Raw genomic sequence first — 19,031 nt, forward strand, 5'->3', positions numbered from 1 at the left:
CCAGTACTCTTACAATTAGAATTATATGGAAAAGGGGATGAACGGTTTGGATGAAAGTAATACATCACGGTGGCTCCTCAGTGGCCCTCGGAACCTCCACCTGTCCCGAGCTCCGAACAGGCGGGGTAGTGCCTAGTCCGCGCCCGTACCCGATTCCCGCGAGAAAAAGCTCCGACACGTGTCACGAACTGAGCATGGTTGGGTTCGTATTAACCACAGTTAAGTTCTCCGCGTATAAATATCGAAGGTCTCCCGCCTCCTCTTTCATTTTCAAAAGCTCTCATTCTCTCTCCAAAACCAATCGAAATGGCAGCTACTCTTCTCCTTTTTTACGACATTTTTCTTATGTCTTCATCTTCTCTTCTCCTTCTTTTCATCGCTTTTTTCCTTATTTTTTTCTCGCAAATTTCTCCAAATTTCAGGTTGTAGCTCAGAAATTAAAGCAAGAAGAGGTCACGGAGCAGAACTCCCTGCTTCTGGTAACGTTTCTGAGATTTCCCCCTCTTTTGTTTGAATTTCTCAACGGAATTCGATTTGCGGCTTTTGATTTGCTCTTCGATTGTCGAATTCGAATGAGAAGGTAGTTTTCTGCAGGACCTTCTATAGATCTTCATCAACTTACAATTTTTTTTTTCCAGCGTTTTCAGTAAATCGCTATAGATCTGAGCCTTCTAACAGCTAAAACTTCTTTTGAGACTTTTTTTTTTCAATATTATCCTAAAGGTCGTTTTCTTGTAGATCTGAGAAGATTTCATCAGACTCTAATTAAAAACGTTTAAATGGATATCTGCTTGTGAATTTCGAATCAGAAGCTCGTTTTCTTATAAATTCACTGCTTGATCATTGTAGAATGCCTCCATTTTGATCAATTTCTGTAAATATAGTAGATCTGAAGCTTTTACAGAGGTGATCAGTCTCTGTCCTTTTAGTTTGGAAAATGGAGTTTCAATCACAGGGATCTACCTTGATATGATAGTTTTCTATAAAAAACTGATCAAAATTCCTCTATTTCTCTGTCATTTTATCAGATTTGAAAGCCTTTTACTGTTTAAGTTTGAAAACAGAGCTTCAATGCTGTTATCACTGCCATCTGTCCAAACTCTATAAAAAATATATGGATACTCTCTATCTGAAACCTTATAGCGTTTAAATCCCATAGAATTAGCTATTCGCATGTTTTCTGTGAAATCGACATGGAATCATTCCCTATTCGTTGCCCCGGTCTTGTTACGAACAGACAAGGAATCTGCTCCGGATCGCAATTTTCAACATCAGCTACATCAGAGGACTGTTTCCAGAGAAGTATTTCAATGATAAATCAGTTCCTGCACTAGGTCTGCAACCTTTCCTTTCAATTCATTTGATTTTCGTTTAAAAAGGAGAAATCATTTGTTTGTTAATAGAATCCTTTGGATTCCTTTTCTACAGAGATGAAAATAAAGAAGCTGATGCCGATGGATGCTGAGTCTCGGAGGCTGATTGATTGGATGGAGAAAGGTATTTGAATTTTGCGCTTGATTTTCAGAAGCGGCTTATCTTTTTGAGAAATTTCATGAAAAATTCCAGCAGAATTTCAGCTTTCTTTCTTTTTTCTTGGTGACTGAAAGTAGAAATTAGCTGGTTTTATTTTGTTAGTGAATGTTTATTTACTTATTTTGTTCTGCTTTCTTCCGCAGGTGTTTATGATGCATTGCAGAAAAAGTACCTGAAAACGCTGTTGTTTTGTGTCTGTGAGGCAATTGAAGGACCGATGATTGAGGAATATTCCTGTAAGTTCGTTCATCTGCTTTTTTTTTTTGAATATATCAGATTATCAACATTAACAGAAATGAGATTTCGACATGCATTGTCGTCTGTCACGTTAGTAAATTTCTCTTTCTATTTTTCATCAGAAAAAATGATGGCCGTTTTAAGTAATTAAATAGTGAAACCAAATCTCCGTACTGCGAGGATCATGTTTCACTCAGAGGTCTATTAAAGGGGTACTGTACAATGCCCGGGCCTAGATTTTGTACAGTACGCGTTTTCGTTTTGCACAAATGAGGCCCATGTTTCATTGATCCAAACGGTTGATATGATGGACCTGATCATGAGTAAAAATTCCTTATTTTGGAAGATCTAGCTATATAATATTTGGCCTTTTTGTCCTTAACCAAGTCAAAGTTTTGGCAACCTAATGAAGTTATTGGGATTTTCGATCTGCAATTTTGTTGGTGCACACGCCATCCAACTAGGGCTCATCGCATAAGCTGCTTTGATCTCCAAACCATGGGCCTCAATTGTACAAAATAGAAGTTCCGAACAGTGCTGTATAACCGTTCCGCCCGAGCGTGATCATCTCAACAAACTTGTGCATAAGGGGGCCGATAAGCTGCTGACAGGTTGAGTAGCGAGACTAGGGGTGTACATGGAGTTGTATCGAGTCGGGCCTCAACTTGAGTCGGCTCTGCCACTAGCTGACCTCAGCTCAAGCTCAGCTCAGCTCGGTCCGCGAGCCTGGCTGGCAAGCTCAGCTCGGCTCGGTCAGCAACTCGTGCCTGTTCGAGCCGAGTTTGTCATTACAACATTTTCACAAACACCTAGACTATACCTTCAAAAGTTCATTGTATTTGGGACAACAGCAATGGTTTTAGGTATTTTATCAAACCCCTTCTAAGCAACAAAAAAAGAAGGGAGCTGGTTTCAAATACATACCTTCCTTACCACCAGTCACACTTCTTTGAGTCATTCATCAAACACTTGGTGAGCAATATCAATATCAAAGTAAGCGAGTCATCGAACTAGTTTGATCCGAGTTCGATTCAAATTGGGTTTGATTCGAGTCGAGTCGAGCTGGGACCAACTTGAACTCAGCTCAAACTCATTTTCGAGCTCAAAAAATCAGCTGGACTCGGCTCAAACTCAGCCTAATCGAGCTTTTTCGAGTCGAGTCAAACGAGCTAACCGTGCTAGTTCATGTACACCTACTCGCTAGTTCTATGGGCCCCACTATGAAGTATGTGTTGTATCCACCACATCTATCCATTTTGAGATATTATTTTAGGGCATGAGCCAAAAAATGAGGCAGGTAAAAATTTGTAGTAGACCCTACCACAAAAAACAGTGGGGAGAGTGATTCCCACCGTTGAAACTATCCTAAGGCCCACTATGATGTTTATTTGAAATCCAACATGTTCAAAAGTTAAAACAGACATAAAAGAAGGGAAAACACAAATATCAGCATGATATAAAACTTTTGTGGCCTTTAGAAGTTTTTAACGGTGGGCGTCACTGTTCCACTGTTTTCTATGCTGGAGTCCACTAGAGCTTTTGATTTAACTCATTCCTTGGATCTTGCCCTAAAATGATCTCTTCAAATGGATGGACGGCCGGGATACAAAGCATACATCATGGTGGGGCCATAGAACTTGGTGACGTCACTTCAGTACGAGTCTCGCTGCTCAACCTGTCAGTAGCTAATCCGCGCCCCATTCACAGGGACCTCGGATTGCCTGCAGCGCCCGGCTCCAGCAATATTTTTGTAGCCCTGCTATGTGGGCCCAAGGTTAAGTATATGTTATATCTACACCGTCCACGTATTTTGCCCTCAAATTTTAAGGGTATAAACCCAAACACGAGGTAGATTCATATCTCAAGTGAACCACACTACACGGAACAGTAGGAAAAATGACGCCCACCCACCGTTGAAACTTTCCCAGGGCCCACCTTGATGTTAATTTTCCATCCAACCTCTTCGTAAGGTGACTTGAACTGGTTGAAGGAAAAATAAAAATGTCAGCTTGACCTAAAACTTATCTGCCCTCAAAACGTTTTTAATGGCAGGGTTCATTCTCCACTGTTTCTTGTGGTGTAGTTCACTTGAGCTTTGGATCTATCTCATGCTTGGGTTCATTCCGTAAATGATTTGGCGAAAAGGATGAACAGAGTGAATATAACATATACATCACAGTGGACCCCAAAAAACTTAGGCTGCAGGAATCCTTAGCTGGTGGCTGCAGACAGCCTCTACAGAGGACCAAACACTGACTTTCCTGTAATGTGGGGTGACACGGTTCCTCTTAACCCAAAGGTCTGTGGGGCCACTATGATATTCGTGTTTCATCTGCTCTGTCCATCTGTCTTTTCTGAGGACATGAGCCCAAACTCGAGGGAGATCCAAAACTTAACTGGCCATATCACAGGAAACGGTGGGGATGGAGACGCCCGTTGTTGAAACCTTCCAGGGCCACTGTGATATTTAGATGCGGTCAAACTCAACAATAAGGTTATTCCCAATAAGGGAAAACACAAATATAAGCTTGATCCCAAACTTTTGTGACCCCACTGAGGTTTCGTCGGTGAGCGTTTAATCCTCACTTGTGTGGGCCACTTGAGTTTTAGATCTCTCATGTTTGGGCTAGAATATTAAAATGAGCTGACAAAACGGATGGATGGAGTGGATATAACACAGATCTTGGCAGGCCTCAGAGACCTTTGGGTTACGAAGGGAGCCGTGTAACCCCAAGTTACTGGCAAGTCACATGCCATAGAGTTGACACCAGTTAAACTGCACTCACAGCGCACTTTCCAGTGCAGTTTTCCCATGACACCAGTTAAACTGCACTCACATGCCATAGAGTTGACACCAGTTAAAGTGCTTGAAGGTGCGCTTTCCTGCGCAGAGTTCATGTTTAAGACTAGGTTTTCCATTAGTTGGTCCATGTACTTAGGGGTCGTTTGGATGCCTGTAAATTAGGATGGTCATGTCCTTTGGATGATAGATGAATTGCCGTAAAACGATTTAGAGGGAGAGTGTGGATATTTGAAAATGCCTGTAAATGATTTATTGGCTGTAAAGCATTTACAACTTTTAGCTGTAAATGAAAACCTATTGAAAAGCTCTAATTTCATTTATTTGCGAATGAAATTCAGCCTAATGGTTAGAATTTTGAAATTTGGCCATAAAACAGATTATAGCTCAAACAATTTACAGGTTAACCAAACAAAGATGACTATTTACCTGTAAACAGATTATAGCTTAATATACTAGCCGTATGGAAAATTCACCCTGCCCAAAGTATACAGCCATGCTGCTAATTAGGAGGGCCGCATGCAGCGGAAGTAGACCATTGATTGCCACACTTCAACCATCTATTTTCATCGAGCACGTGTGCCCACCGAATATACTACTTTGCCCTTCTTGCCAGAGGATATGCACGTGGAACCTGCTCGATGAATGGCGCTAATCACTATCATGCGCAACCGGTGTGCCGGTTTGCGATATAGCACAAGAGCTCCATGCTGCCTGGCTGTCCTGATTAGAAGTAGGATTATTGAGTGAGTAAAAAGTCTGACCTTTTCCAGGGAGAACGTGAATATGATGGACCAGTCTCTCTATAGAACACATGGTTAGGGTGAAGCAAAAATGGGAACCCTCAACTGGTTCACATATTTACAATCGTATCCATCACTTCTCTTCATTTTTCCTGCATTTAATGTTAATTTGTGGCTGTTTTTGTTTACTATCATTCATGGTACAAGAAAATTGGCTCCAATTGATACGTCATCACATGCCATGTGTTTTGCGTAGAGATGATTCCACCATATTTTGGTATAAGAGCTGTCCTATGATCTATCTTCTCCAGTGACCTCTGTTAGAACAAATAAATTCTAAGTTATCCCACAGTCTCTTAACCCTTGAGGATACACTTGAATTGTCTTGATCCCCCAGATCCGTGGGCCACAGCTGAAAATAGACTCTATGGAACCACATCCAGAACTATGACTGTTGAGTCTGCTGCTGACCTAAGCTCCAAAGCAGTATACTAAAAAATGGTAAAAATGTCTTTGCAGTTTCTTTTAGCTATTCAAGCTCGGACAACGAAGAGGTGCATATGAACGTCAATCGCATTGGTGATAAGAAGCAAGGAGCCACGTTCAAGGCTAACACACTGGATATTACACCCAACCAAATGAGGTATATCCATCCATCTAGCTGTTGTACACTCAATTAAATGAATTATATATGCATTTTGTTTCAAATTCTAACTTACAGTTCAATTTTAGGAGTGACGCTTGCAAAATGGTTCGGACCCTAGTTCAGTTAATGAGAACTCTTGATCGTATGCCAGAAGAGGTAATATGAAACATTTCAAATATATATAGATAATCTGGTGTGAAACGGCCTAGTAAAAGTTGGTTGTAGATGAATCTTATGACCGTTTGATCTGTGACTTACTTCTGATCAGATCAACAACGATAAGAGATATTTCACATGGGATCATTCTTTGTTTCATTTTTTTTTTCATTTGATTTATAAATGAGACCTTGTGTTTGTAAATATGTGAGCTAGTGGAGTCAATTTTGACTCCGATCATTGGGCTATGCGAATGTATGTTGGAACCATTCTGGATGTAGTTACTACAACCACTAGGCCATGGGGAAAATATGAGTTGCCACAGGTGATCCTAGCCATTGGATCTGTGTACAGAAATCCTCGAATGGTCAATGTTTTACATGCGAATCCCATTTTTCAAATGGTTAGAATCATCACTATAAGGACTGTTGATGGCCTATCCATGGTGGGGTCTGCTTGCTGAAGTGGGTCTTATACTGGTCCACATGGTCCAGTTTGTGGGCCACTATTTCCCTTCAGTACTCCTAGGATTCCTTGCATCTAGCATTTTCTAGTTAAGGCCAAGTTTGCTTGCACCAAATATCATGAAATTTGATGATATTTCATTATTATTAATCTAATTTGGTGCAACCAAATGTAGGCTATAAACCTCAATCTAAAAGTTAATAATATGTTAAAATTATGCTTCTTTCAGCGCACTATTTTGATGAAGCTGCTCTACTATGATGATGTAACGGTATGGTCAAAGTGCTTTGTTTCTTCGACATCATTACTTGATAATATCTACAGTCTGCTACTTCTATTTGCAAGAGTGGCATCTTAAATCCTCTCTCCTTGCATGGGGTACATGTGTGTATGGGATCCACGCCCTTCATCCAGTCAGCACCACAAAATACGTGCCATACCTGTAAACCTGGCATGCCAATGTGTGTGCCACTTGTGGTTGTCAATTCATTTTTTACTGTTTTCCGCCCACTTCATGAGTGGACTGGCACGATTTTTAAGCCACCAATTGACCCCTGGATCTCATACACAGGTTCCACATGGGCATGTTTGGTAGATTATCATCTGAATATCTTGTTTTCTTCTATTTACGAATGAGTTCGTTTAGCTAATGTCAGGACGCAGGATCACCAAGTATGTCTCACTAATTGGAGCCTACATATAGAGATGGTCTGATGATAGGAATTATCTACGTTCTGTTCTGGATGTTATGTTAAATGGGCCACTGTAAGAAACTTTTACTGAAATCTTCACCATGTGTAGATGAATCATGAATGTAGGACATTCAAATGAAAATTTTCAACTATACAACACAAAAATGAAAAGGTCCGGGATCATCCTTGAAGTGTGATTATTAGACCATAGCTCATACATGGTACCTCAAAAGGATGGACGGTTTCAATCATTGGGCCATCTTTGAATGTGGGCCCACTGGATGACACAATAATGACGAAGTAACAATTGTCAGAGGCCTTTCACTGCAGCCAAGTGACTATGAGCCCCCGTTCTTCCGAACTTGCTCCGAACAAGAAGCCAACAACCCCTGGATGAAAAGTCCTCTGAAAATGGAAGTTGGGAATGTCAACAGCAAGCACTTCGTATTAGCTCTGAAGGTAGGAATAAGATGAAAGAATGGTGCTTGTTTTTCTCTTCGTTACTAAATCTTCTTTTTCATATCTGTTTTTATTCATCTGACAGTTTTTTTTTTTTTCTGTAGGTGAAGAGTGTTCTCGATCCCTGCGAGGATGAGAATGAAGATATTGTAGAAGAGGATGATGTGAGCTTGGGTGTTGATTCATTACGAGGAGATGATTCTTCCTCCTCCGACGGGGAGGTAAGATTCTCACATTATGAAATTATCCTTTTGTCATTATGCATCTAGTTTGTTTTGAGCCTATGTGCTGGATGGGTGCATGTCAATTGTGCATAAAATTTGTGTATTGGGATATCTTAGGCTGCCTATTTTCTAGTTGGTTGTGGTGACTTCAACTGTCATTTTAGTGATGCCACCCATCGGATACTAAAGCCATAGCTTGGCATGATTTCAGCATGGGCCATTTGAGTGATTAAATGGATCATCAAAACATGCAGAAATATGGGCACCAACTGGTGACATGTGGTGGACAGATGTAACTCTACATTTCCAACCTTCTGATCTTGATTGGACTATAAGAGAAGGTTTCAGCCACCCCACCCACCATTCTGATGCATAATGATGTTATAACACTGAAATTCAGTGTTAGCCTTTCACGCTCTATCTCTATGCAGCCCAGACACATGTATAGTGGGTTGCTCACATCACTTGAGTTGTTCTGTTTGCATGTTGATTTGAACACTATAGACTAGCCCACATCCCAGCCATGCATGAAAATTCCTGCGAAACATTGGAATGTTTTGCCTCAAACTTGCTTGATATCCATCCTTAATCCGTCCATGTAGGGGGTCCTGCATGGTTGGATGATCTGGACTATTTACTAGGTGGGCCAATGGAAGATGCATATAGATTTAAAAAGAAAAATACATCTTGGGCAATCTTAACCTTTGGTTTCTTTACTCTTCACTTATAGTAACCAAAAGGTAATTTGCAAAGGGATAGTAAAAAGAGCGGTGGTTATTTACATATATCAAAATAGGTTTGTAATGAGGGTTCACATGGGCCCCATCACAGATTGGTCTAGGCCTTGGACCTCAACCCCATTGTCCCAATATGTCCTCTTTGGTGAATGTGCAAAGCTTTCTTCTTGTAATATCGAATTAAAGATACAGGAAATCTCACAAAGTTGACCGAATTCTTGTTTGCAATCTTTCACAGGTTCACCACTCACAGGAAGATCAATACATTGTCGCACCGATAGGTAATACACTTCCATTGTCTTTCTTCATCATGGCGAGTGTTTTTTCTCATGAAGAGAACTTACTGAGCGTTCTTGGTAGGTGACCGACGGTCCCCTGAAAACAATGGCTTGATCGATGAAGGTCAGTATTTGAACAAGGGCAAAAGGTCCCCTCGGTGGGAATCCCAGTAAAAATTTCGAGATGAGATTTTCAAAATCCTATTTTGAAAAATGCGTTGGATTCTTGTCCGCCTTCTTTGGATGGATGTGGACAAACTCTGATAGCTATAGATGGATTCTTTCCATGTATAAATCTTTATACATTGAAAGAATCCATCTAATCCATCGTAGCTATCAAAGTCAACATTGCATCAGTCCTGCCCTTGTGGAGAAGATCACCCATTGGTGAATTTTTTATTCCAATTCTGCTTTGCTGCTGCAGATGAAACGCAAGACCCTGAGCAGGATGAAGAAAAGTTAGCTCGAGTGAGGGACTGGATTTCTTCTAGGCACACCGAGACCGTCGATCTGACTGACGTTCTTTCAAACTTTCCCGATGTATCTGTGGTAAAGATGACTACCACCTGCTCAGCTAAATTATTATTCAGGATTAAATCCTGTTTGATTTTACCATTGAACTGGATAGCAAATTGACCAACTTGTAGTTTCCTTACTATTAGTCTAGAGGGATTAGGCTCCAAATTGCAATAATGTTTCTTTCTCAAGATGGACTAGAAATGAATGCAATTGCAATTTGAGAGCTGCCTCCTCATATGACTACTAGGCAACACAATACCATTTGATAATTTCCATTGATTGAACTGAATGTTCCCAATTTAGTTTAATCGTGTATCCAAACAAGCTCTTGATCTTTTAATTGAGATGGTACTGTTCTAAGGGTAGAGAAACAGTCAGACATGTAGTTAATTAGTGAAAATGATTTGCAGGTGTTAACAGAAGGTAATTGGAGACGAACGCTTTTCGCAACTGCAGTAAAATCAAATCGAGATGAAGAAAATACCAAAAATTGCCCTTCTCCTTTTACTTAGTTTTACTTATATGTTGATATGAGTAATAATAAGCTGAGTATGCAAATGTGCATTGGAATAATTTTTAGGGAGAGTTACCAAAATATCTTGCACTTTTTGTGCTGAAGAGATTTTGGGCGGATTAGGCCTGGGGCCAACCGTCAGGTCTGACATAACGGCCCAAGCCTTGACAGTCTTAAGTGGGCGAGGCCTGAAGCCAGAAGGGGCCAGCTCGGCCCACTGACAGCCCTACTTATTGTTTACTTATGATATGAGTAATAATAAGCTGAGCATGCAAATGTGCATTGGAACAATTTTTAGGGAGAGTTACCAAAATATCTTTCTTGCACTTTTTGTGCTGAAGAGCTTTTGGGCGGATTAGGCCTGGGGACAACCGTCAGGTCTGACATAACGGCCCAAGCCTTGACAGTCTAAGTGGGCGAGGCCTGAAGCCAGAAGGGGCCAGCTCGGCCCACTGACAGCCGTACTTATTGTTATTAGTAGCACTGGCATAGTTCTATATAATACGTTTTAGTTAGTTGAGAAACCTAACTCAGACATTTCTGCATGACTGGTTGTCAGAAATCATAGATAGGCTGATAAAAGAAGGGCTTCTAACTTCAGCTGGAAGGGATAGTTACACCATAAACAAGCCAAAGGTTAGATAAAATCAGATCTTCCTTTTTCTTCTCAGTGCTGTTTTCATTGAATTTGCTAATGGGAAAATAATGCAAAAACATCAGAAGCTCAATCCTGCATTTGGAGCTGTGAAGGAAGAGACCGATATGGAAATCCCAAATGGTGAAAAGACTCCCAATGATCAGGTCATTTACTATTTCGAAAAATATTTGTGCATATAGTCCTTGCTACTTGAGTTCCAATTTCAGATATATTTGATTGATCTAGAACCAATCTCATCGTTTGGAAATCCCAATTAAAGATTTAATAAAGATTCTATGATGTGCTTAATAACACTGTTTCTAAGTTTGGTGAATTTTTATTTTACTTGTAACTGGTGCACCACAATTACTGACATTTGCAGGTTAGACATCTGTGGGGTTGCAAGTGGGCCAGGCCTGAACGGATGGAGCCAGCCAAGTCCTGCCCATGAGCTGAGGAATGAGGCTCTGGCCAGGCCCCACCCACCAGCCAAGTACGTTGATCAACAATGTTGGGCCTTTAGGAAGATGCGATCCCAGGACTAGCTCAATTAGTGATTAGCTCTAAAACTCAGGCCTGGGTCCAACCCATGTGCCTACCGGTGTAGCGCAAGCCTGGCCTTAAACAGGCTAGATCAGGGACACGCCAGCCCAGCCAAGTTTTCCAGCCCTGTCTGTCAATGCTTATGGAGTGTTTCCCAACTTGATTGCAGGCTCTGTACCATGCACTTCCCATGGATTACGTGACTGTGTCAAAGCTGCAGAACAAGATGAAAGGAGAAGCTAACCAGACCACCGTTCGGAAGCTAATTGATAAGATGACGCTAGATGGATATGTGAAGAATGAAGATCAACCTTCTAAAAAATCAGGCTGGTTATCCGTTTGTATTTAATGTTGTGGCCCATCTTATGAGTGGACCAGCCTGATTTTCATGGCAGGTGATCTTCGTGGTGGGACCTATTTTTTTTAATGTTGCAGATGTCCTACACAGGCGGCATGCTTGTAGAAACATGCTACGCCACTGCCTGTAGGTGGTCAGTTATCCTTACATTTGCAGGTTAGACATCTGTGGGGTTGCAAGTGGGCCAGGCCTGAACGGATGGAGCCAGCCAAGTCCTGCCCATGAGCTGAGGAATGAGGCTCTGGCCAGGCCCCACCCACCAGCCAAGTACGTTGATCAACAATGTTGGGCCTTTAGGAAGATGCGATCCCAGGACTAGCTCAATTAGTGATTAGCTCTAAAACTCAGGCCTGGGTCCAACCCATGTGCCTACCGGTGTAGCCCAAACCTGACCTTAAACAGGCTAGATCAGGGACACGCCAGCCCAGCCAAGTTTTCCAGCCCTGTCTGTCAATGCTTATGGAGTGTTTCCCAACTTGATTGCAGGCTCTGTACCATGCACTTCCCATGGATTACGTGACTGTGTCAAAGCTGCAGAACAAGATGAAAGGAGAAGCTAACCAGACCACCGTTCGGAAGCTAATTGATAAGATGACGCAGGATGGATATGTGAGGAGTGGCAGAGGCAACAGAAGACAAGGTAACTTGAAAGATTCAGAAGGTGTGGTTTGGTAGTCCAGAGGCCCCAGCTCGTGGTGCTGGACCATGAAAACATAGCCCCACCATGAAGATCAACCTTCTAAAAAATCAGGCTGGTTATCCGTTTGTATTTAATGTTGTGGCCCATCTTATGAGTGGACCAGCCTGATTTTCATGGCAGGTGCTCTTCGTGGTGGGACCTATTTTTTTTAATGTTGCAGATGTCCTACACAGGCGGCATGCTTGTAGAAACATGCTACGCCACTGCCTGTAGGTGGTCAGTTATCCTTTATAAACTACCCCTGATAAGCCCAACTTCACTTCTCTACTTCTAGACATAATAGAGATACTCAATCCCTGGTACAGGTCTGTTATCGATATCAATGCCCGGTTCAGGTTTGTTATCTTTTATAAATGAGCCCTGATAAGGCCAACTTCACATCTCTTCTTCTAAACAAACCAGAGATGTTCAATCATTGGGCGCGCCTCACCATGCACCGTGTCCTAAAAAATCAAGCTGCTACATTCATCAGGTAGGACAAGCATGTATGAGGAAAACGGAGGGTTAACACATTAAAAAAGGATTAACCAATGATCCACATTCAAACTACATGCGTGGCCCACCTGATGAGCCTGGCATATTTTTTTAGCCAGGGAATATGCAGCTGGTGGTGCCATGCTGAAATTGGAATTCCTTAATATTTAAGTATTTTTCATGTCTCCCAAATTAAACCCAAATGGAGTTTAATCCTAAAACTTCTAATTTAAGGAAAAAAGAAAAAATATAAATTAAACTTAATGGAATTTGAAATTCCTTTAAGAATTCAAATTTTAAAGAGTTTCCCCCTTTAAATTTAGGGCCTTAACTCTTCCGGGTGGTAGCTCTCAAGGAGGTTTCCAACTTTGGTCAAGGGTTCGATCCCATTTGGTGAAATTTTCCACCAGCCAGTTGCATTTCCGGAACTCTTTGGGTTGTGGCTAAAGGCCCATGGCTGGGGTTGGCCATGAGTTTCAATATGCATGAAGGCTTGGCTAGACTGACTGTCCCAGGCTGGCTGACTTGTGAACTTGTATGGTCCTGGCCTATGTATTAAATTCACAGGTCTTCTTTCCAGCCATTGACATCCCTACTTGGCCTGACCAGGGGTGCAACTTGGGCGTGTTGGGTTGGGTTGAGGGTTAACCTGAGCCCAGCCGGACCTCAAAAGGAGCCAGTCCTCTAGACACGACCGAACATGACCCAAATACATGTGAGCATTTCCAACCCGACATATCTTGACCCGAACTGGGGTTGGGTCAATCAGGTTAGGGACCCGAACCCAGATGGACGCGGATTGTGTACTACCCCCGCCCGTCCCTAGCCGAACGGGCAGGTCTGTGGGCGGGCCCAATGTGATGTATCTGTACATCCAAACCGTCAATTCCTTTTTTCATATTATTTTAAGACATGAACACAAAAATGAGGCATATCCAACGATAAAGTGGACCACACCAAATAATAAGCTTAGTTGCATTAAAATGCACGAAGCATTAAATGTCAGTTGCATTAAATGCAAGAGTCATCTGTGGTGTGGTCCATTTGATCGTTGGATCCGTCATTTTTGTTTCAATGCCTTAAAATAATCTAATAAAAGGGATAGACGGTTTGGATGTACAGATACATCACGGTGGGCCCGCCCACAGAACTGCCCGTTCGGTGCTAGGGACGGGCGGGGGTAGTACGCAATCCGCGCCCAACCCAGATAGGCACCTCCCTCCTCTTCCTCTCTGTGTTGGCATGCGCAGGCATTTCATTTATTTTTCTTCCTTTTGTCCCCTGATTAGAGTATTAAACTCACATCACTAAGTTGGGTGAGTCAGCACTTCTAAGCTGGTTTTGGTCCTTGCAGGCAAGCGAGTCATCCACTCCGAGTTAACCACCAGGAAGTTTCAAGAAGTCAAGAAAGCCTTAGACAACACAACCTCGCCAATGGTAATGAATCATTTCATTGAATGTAGAGAGAGATCTACAGTGCGTATGCATCTATCTAAAGGCTTCAAAAACCTCCTCCTTTGACCAGGAAATCGAAATCAACCGTTCTGGACCGCCTAACAAATCCAACGTTTTCGATTTTCCTCCGACAGGTGCGCCACCCATTTAAAAATAAAATTGATGGTGTACAGTGATACACTGGTTATTCGGAACATGGTCTCCTTAAGCAGTCTAATCTTGATCATGTATGGTGCTGATGAGTGACAGCTGAGGTGTTGGGGCAATGGCCCGGTTTGGACGGGCGTAGCACTTCACATGTGTAGAACATCATAGCCACGCAAAAGGTGGTCCCCACCATGAAGATCACCTGGAAAGAAATCAGGCCAGTCCGCTCATCAGGCAGACTTTTCTGTATATAAAAATGGGTTGTTTAAATTAAACCTGGCCGATGAGCTGATCAATGTACTTATGTGGCCCACCTAGTGAGTGGATCAGCTTGACTATCAAAGCAGGCGATCTTCATGGTCGGACCACCACTTGGGCATTAGTCGGTTGTCCTAAAAAGTGACGTGTTAGCTGTGGGCTCTTGAGGGTTGCATCTTATGCTAAGCTACAAACGGCCATAGGTGATCATTACTCTTCTAAATTTAATTGCTAAATGCTCGTTAGTTGTTGCAGAGAACAACTTCAAGGACATGTCCACCTGCGGGGGAATCCAGTCCATTGGATCTGATATAACCCGCACTCGAGGGAGATCTAACGCACTTCAGAACGGATCGGTTCGGAGCGAGCAGACAACGTGCGCCAAGACGAAGGAGCAGGGCAACACCCCCACGAGCATGGCCGAGGTTAGTTTGGTCATTTTGTATCTACCTGAGAACAGTTATTTGCTTAGTCAAAGGATATCCTGCATGTGTGGTTCATGGTTCGGTGGTCAAGACCATTGATCTGATGGGCCCCACTTGATCCTAGTGCCTAGCTCTTTCATCAGTGGCTCGCAAATGGTTCAGAAAAAATGGGAACGGTCCACGTTCAACGGAAAAAAAGGACAAAGTTCAAGGTGTTAGGATCTCCCTGTTGGGTGCGTAGTGCGCATCTCCCATCCATGGTGGGTCCCAAAATATCAATGGTCTAGAATCTGGATCGTTAGCCAACGTCCCACATGTAGGTGTAATTCCTCGAGAACCATCCGATAGTCTCTGTTCGATTCTCATGGCTCCATCCCTTTTGTCTTACGCAAGCCCATCACTCATCTGGTTCACGTTAAGCCTTTTCATCTTACGGCGTAACGTAGCACAAGGCGTGGATGAGATTTCCTAAAAACAAAACTATTTGACGTTATTTTGCAGCCAGCAGCTTCTGTGGAGAGTGGCGTGCCTGGAAACGGGAAAGAGGGAGGCGACGGCCAAGATGTCGATGCTACATTGTGCAGTCGCTCCAGCCGAGACAAGCGCTTCAGGAAGGCAAGCACGGTACGTTCTCACTCCCTCATTTCACCTGCCCAACTGCTTAATGCGTGCATGTACGTTTCCAAGTGGGGCCGATGAGTAAGTGATCCAAATCATCGATATGATGGGCCCCACCGTGGATGGCCCAATCCTCAGGCTGGTTTTGGTATCTACTAATTGACGGATTCGGACTCGTTTGCATGTGAGTGAGATGTGATGCATACACGTGTGAAGTATGCAGAATTGAATCCACTCCTAAGGCAGGGGACCCACTATAGAGATGGCTGGTCTAAAAATTCAGGTCCGTCTGCTCAGCAGGTGGGCCAAAAGAAACAGTTAAAGAAAATTGATGAAATATCAACATTCCGCCCGAACATATGGACCACCAGTGACGGGAGGCTTGAATTTTGCACGCTTTTCCATATGTTAGGCGTGATCAGGAAGCTAGTTCTGTGGAAGTGCAATTGTAGGATTGAATTCGAACCCGTGCTCCCCCGGAAGCGGAGGGTGCAGTACTGGTAGGCTTGTCTGGCCCGTTGGGTTTTTGGGTCTGGCCTGTTTTGAGCCGGGACGGCTCAGCTGTTTAGAATATTCCAGGGCAATTTTGTCATATTCCATGCATGATAGGGCACATTTAAATAGGCCAGATCTTGCACAAAAGTGGGTGACCGGCCTTGGCCTTGACCTTGGGTTGTACATAATCACAACGGGCGAAGCTAGGGTCAGTTTGTTTTGGGCAGTCATGACCTGTTGCCTGGCTTGTTTCTAGGTTTTACTTTCAGGAGGGGGTTTGGACCGACCTTGACCTGGTCCAAGCCCGAACTGTTGACAGTCCTGACTACCAGCTTAACTAACGAGCTTCATGCAATTCTGCGTATTTCTTCTGTTCGACTGAAGAAATTTGGGGAATTGGAAATCAGGGACTCACTTTATTAAGCGCTTGGAGCCATGGTTTTTTTGAGTCAGCTACTCTGAGACCGATTGGTTCGTTCTGAGTCAAGTTGTACCAGGGAGCAGATTTGGGCTAGTGGGTTTTCAATTCTGACATATGGGAGCCATGGTTTAGCAGTCCAGACCATTGGTTTGTTGATTCACATCTTAGATGGAGCATGCCCTAAAAAATAACTCCTAGATTTCAACAATCCTAGCCACCAATAATGGGGTATCCCCACCATATGAAGCCATGGTGTAGTAATCCAGAGCACTGGTTTCGATGATGGAGATTTTCTGCATTATTGCTGGCTAGGATATTTGAATATAGAAGTTGTATGGATAGTGGTCCATCCATGGTGATTCATAACATACCAATGGTCAGGATTGCCTGATCATTGGCCCACTTACCAGGATGAAAAACCTAAGTGCAGTTGGGCGAGTGGCTTGGCTCGGGTAGCCTGATCTTGTAAGGCAGGGAGGGTTGCGCCCCTAAACTTAGCCCAGTCCAATCATCAAGTAGACAACCATTAGACAATCTGAGTGGCTCCAATTTAATGAACATGTGTGGTTTAAAGAACTTGATTGGGAGTTATGTTTCAATGATCAAGACCATTAATATGATGGGACTTGTAAATTGTCATGAAAGATGGCATGGCCCTAACAATTCTTAAATTGGACTATTTTAAACCCTTAATCATTTACTCTTTTCATGACAAGGCTAGCCCTAGGCCAGGGAAGCCTTTTCAGCCTGATTAGGGCTAGGGCTAGGGCCATCTTTGACCTAGTCCGGCCGATTGCCACCCCTACACACCAGCATGGTTCCTCCAGAGAAATGATCCACGAGCAGCATATGCATCAAACACTTGGTGTAACGGGACTCTCCATCTGGGGACAGACATTGTCCCGGGCCTGAGGAAACAGTATCTTAACCCTTCGAACTGGCACAAGTTGGGCTAACTGCTTGAAATCCATGCCATTGGCCTGATGGATCCCATCATGTATTGCAAATGCCCCCAAAGTTTCCCAATGCAGCAATTTTATTAATGATCCACATTCAGTAGACAAGGGGCAAATATTTAACGTTCAAAATTTTCCAACGTTGGAAGCAAGGTCCATCCACGGTGCCGCCATCACATCAAAGTGGTCCCCACTCAAGGCCGGAGGAATAGATGCTTGAGCGAAGGGTCTTACAAATTCTTCCTCGGTCCCGTCCTAGATGGTCCAAGCCCATTGAGCCTGGAAATTATTTTGGGTGCATTTGGATGCACGATCCAACTGAATTTCAAGCACTTTCTGTATTCAGCATTCACATCAACGGTCTGGGAGCTAAATTGCAATTCCATCATGTTCAAGAAACTGCGATTGTGGACCACTTGAACACTAACTGTGAATGCTGGGGAAAAAAAATCATTAATTGTTGTAATTCCCTCTCAAAATATAGGTTGCCAATCCAATTCACTTGTACATTCAAACTCGGCCTCGATGAATTTCGGGAGCCTTAACTGGTGCATTTCCCTTTCTTCCGTGGCAGGTTAAGGAGCCGATACTTCAGTCAGCAAAACGCCAAAAACCTGCCGAAGTAGTATGAAAGCTGTTACTGGCTTAAAAGAATGGATGCGTTGGGCTCATGTTCTCTCTTTGGCTGATTTTTGTTTTTTTTCCTCCCCATTTGTGGGTGGAATTGCTATAATACTCTCTTGCGGCATCAACCACTCAGGTAACTTGTTTAGAAAATCACTTGAAGCAAAGGAAAATTCAATTTCTGCCTGCCCTTGATTCTTTCAAAGGGTCATTATTCCGTCACTCTAATGGTGCTGCCCTTGATTTTTTGAAAGGGTCCTGACTTAGTGAATGGCTCCTGGACGAGTTTAGTACACGGGCTCCTGCTGCTGTTTCTTTTCTTCTTCGTTTTTTTTTTTTTCCATATCATGTTGATATGATAGAAGTGTTTGGCATCCTGGGAGTTTTCAGTGGCTTCTCCATTCAGGTCGGGCCTGTCGGATAAGCAGCTAAGGCCACCGAGTCATGTGTGCATAACGTCAGCAGCTTAGATCACCGAACCAGGGTCCACCTGGAACAAGCGTAGTACCAAAATGATAAGCTGGTATTTGACTTGACTTTTGAAGTATAAAGCCTGTATGTTATGACCAAAAATGGATTGGCTAAAGAGAAGAGGTTATCTCGGGCATCTTTGTAGGACACGAAGTCGGTCAGTGTCGGTCATGACCAATGAGCTCCTCAGTGAAAGAGAGGTTGGTCACCTACTACATATGAAGGCAAGTCGGCATGTCGGTATACTCCTCAATGTCTAATGATAAGGGAAGGCTCAAAGCTCATCAGAGTACTCAGGTCAGGTCCACATACTATCCTTAGGTCAGGTAGGCCAAGAACACCTCGGCTTCGACAGGTTGGCCTCGACATACTACCCTCAGGTCAGGTTGAGCTCGGAAGGTGTGGGATACCGGTCTTTTGCAACATCGCTTGTATGCACATGTATC

General features: G+C 43.1%; 1 protein-coding gene across 1 annotated transcript; it reads left to right on the top strand.

Moving 5' to 3' along the window:
• Window positions 1-194: 194 nt before the first annotated feature.
• Window positions 195-18,301, top strand: LOC131244101 (meiosis-specific protein ASY1). Its single transcript, XM_058243759.1, has 23 exons — window positions 195-479; window positions 1,238-1,334; window positions 1,429-1,497; window positions 1,677-1,769; window positions 5,833-5,956; window positions 6,046-6,115; window positions 6,810-6,851; window positions 7,603-7,731; window positions 7,836-7,952; window positions 8,931-8,973; window positions 9,053-9,094; window positions 9,395-9,519; window positions 9,900-9,912; window positions 10,563-10,639; window positions 10,724-10,804; window positions 11,353-11,520; window positions 11,619-11,697; window positions 12,020-12,181; window positions 14,070-14,152; window positions 14,241-14,304; window positions 14,831-15,000; window positions 15,502-15,624; window positions 18,065-18,301. The coding sequence occupies exons 1-23, from the start codon at window positions 195-197 to the stop codon at window positions 18,119-18,121; spliced, it is 2,313 nt and encodes a 770-aa protein (XP_058099742.1). The 3' UTR covers window positions 18,122-18,301.
• Window positions 18,302-19,031: the final 730 nt, after the last annotated feature.

The sequence above is a fragment of the Magnolia sinica genome, chromosome 4, assembly GCF_029962835.1.
Source record: "Magnolia sinica isolate HGM2019 chromosome 4, MsV1, whole genome shotgun sequence".
Classification (NCBI taxonomy): domain Eukaryota; kingdom Viridiplantae; phylum Streptophyta; class Magnoliopsida; order Magnoliales; family Magnoliaceae; genus Magnolia; species Magnolia sinica.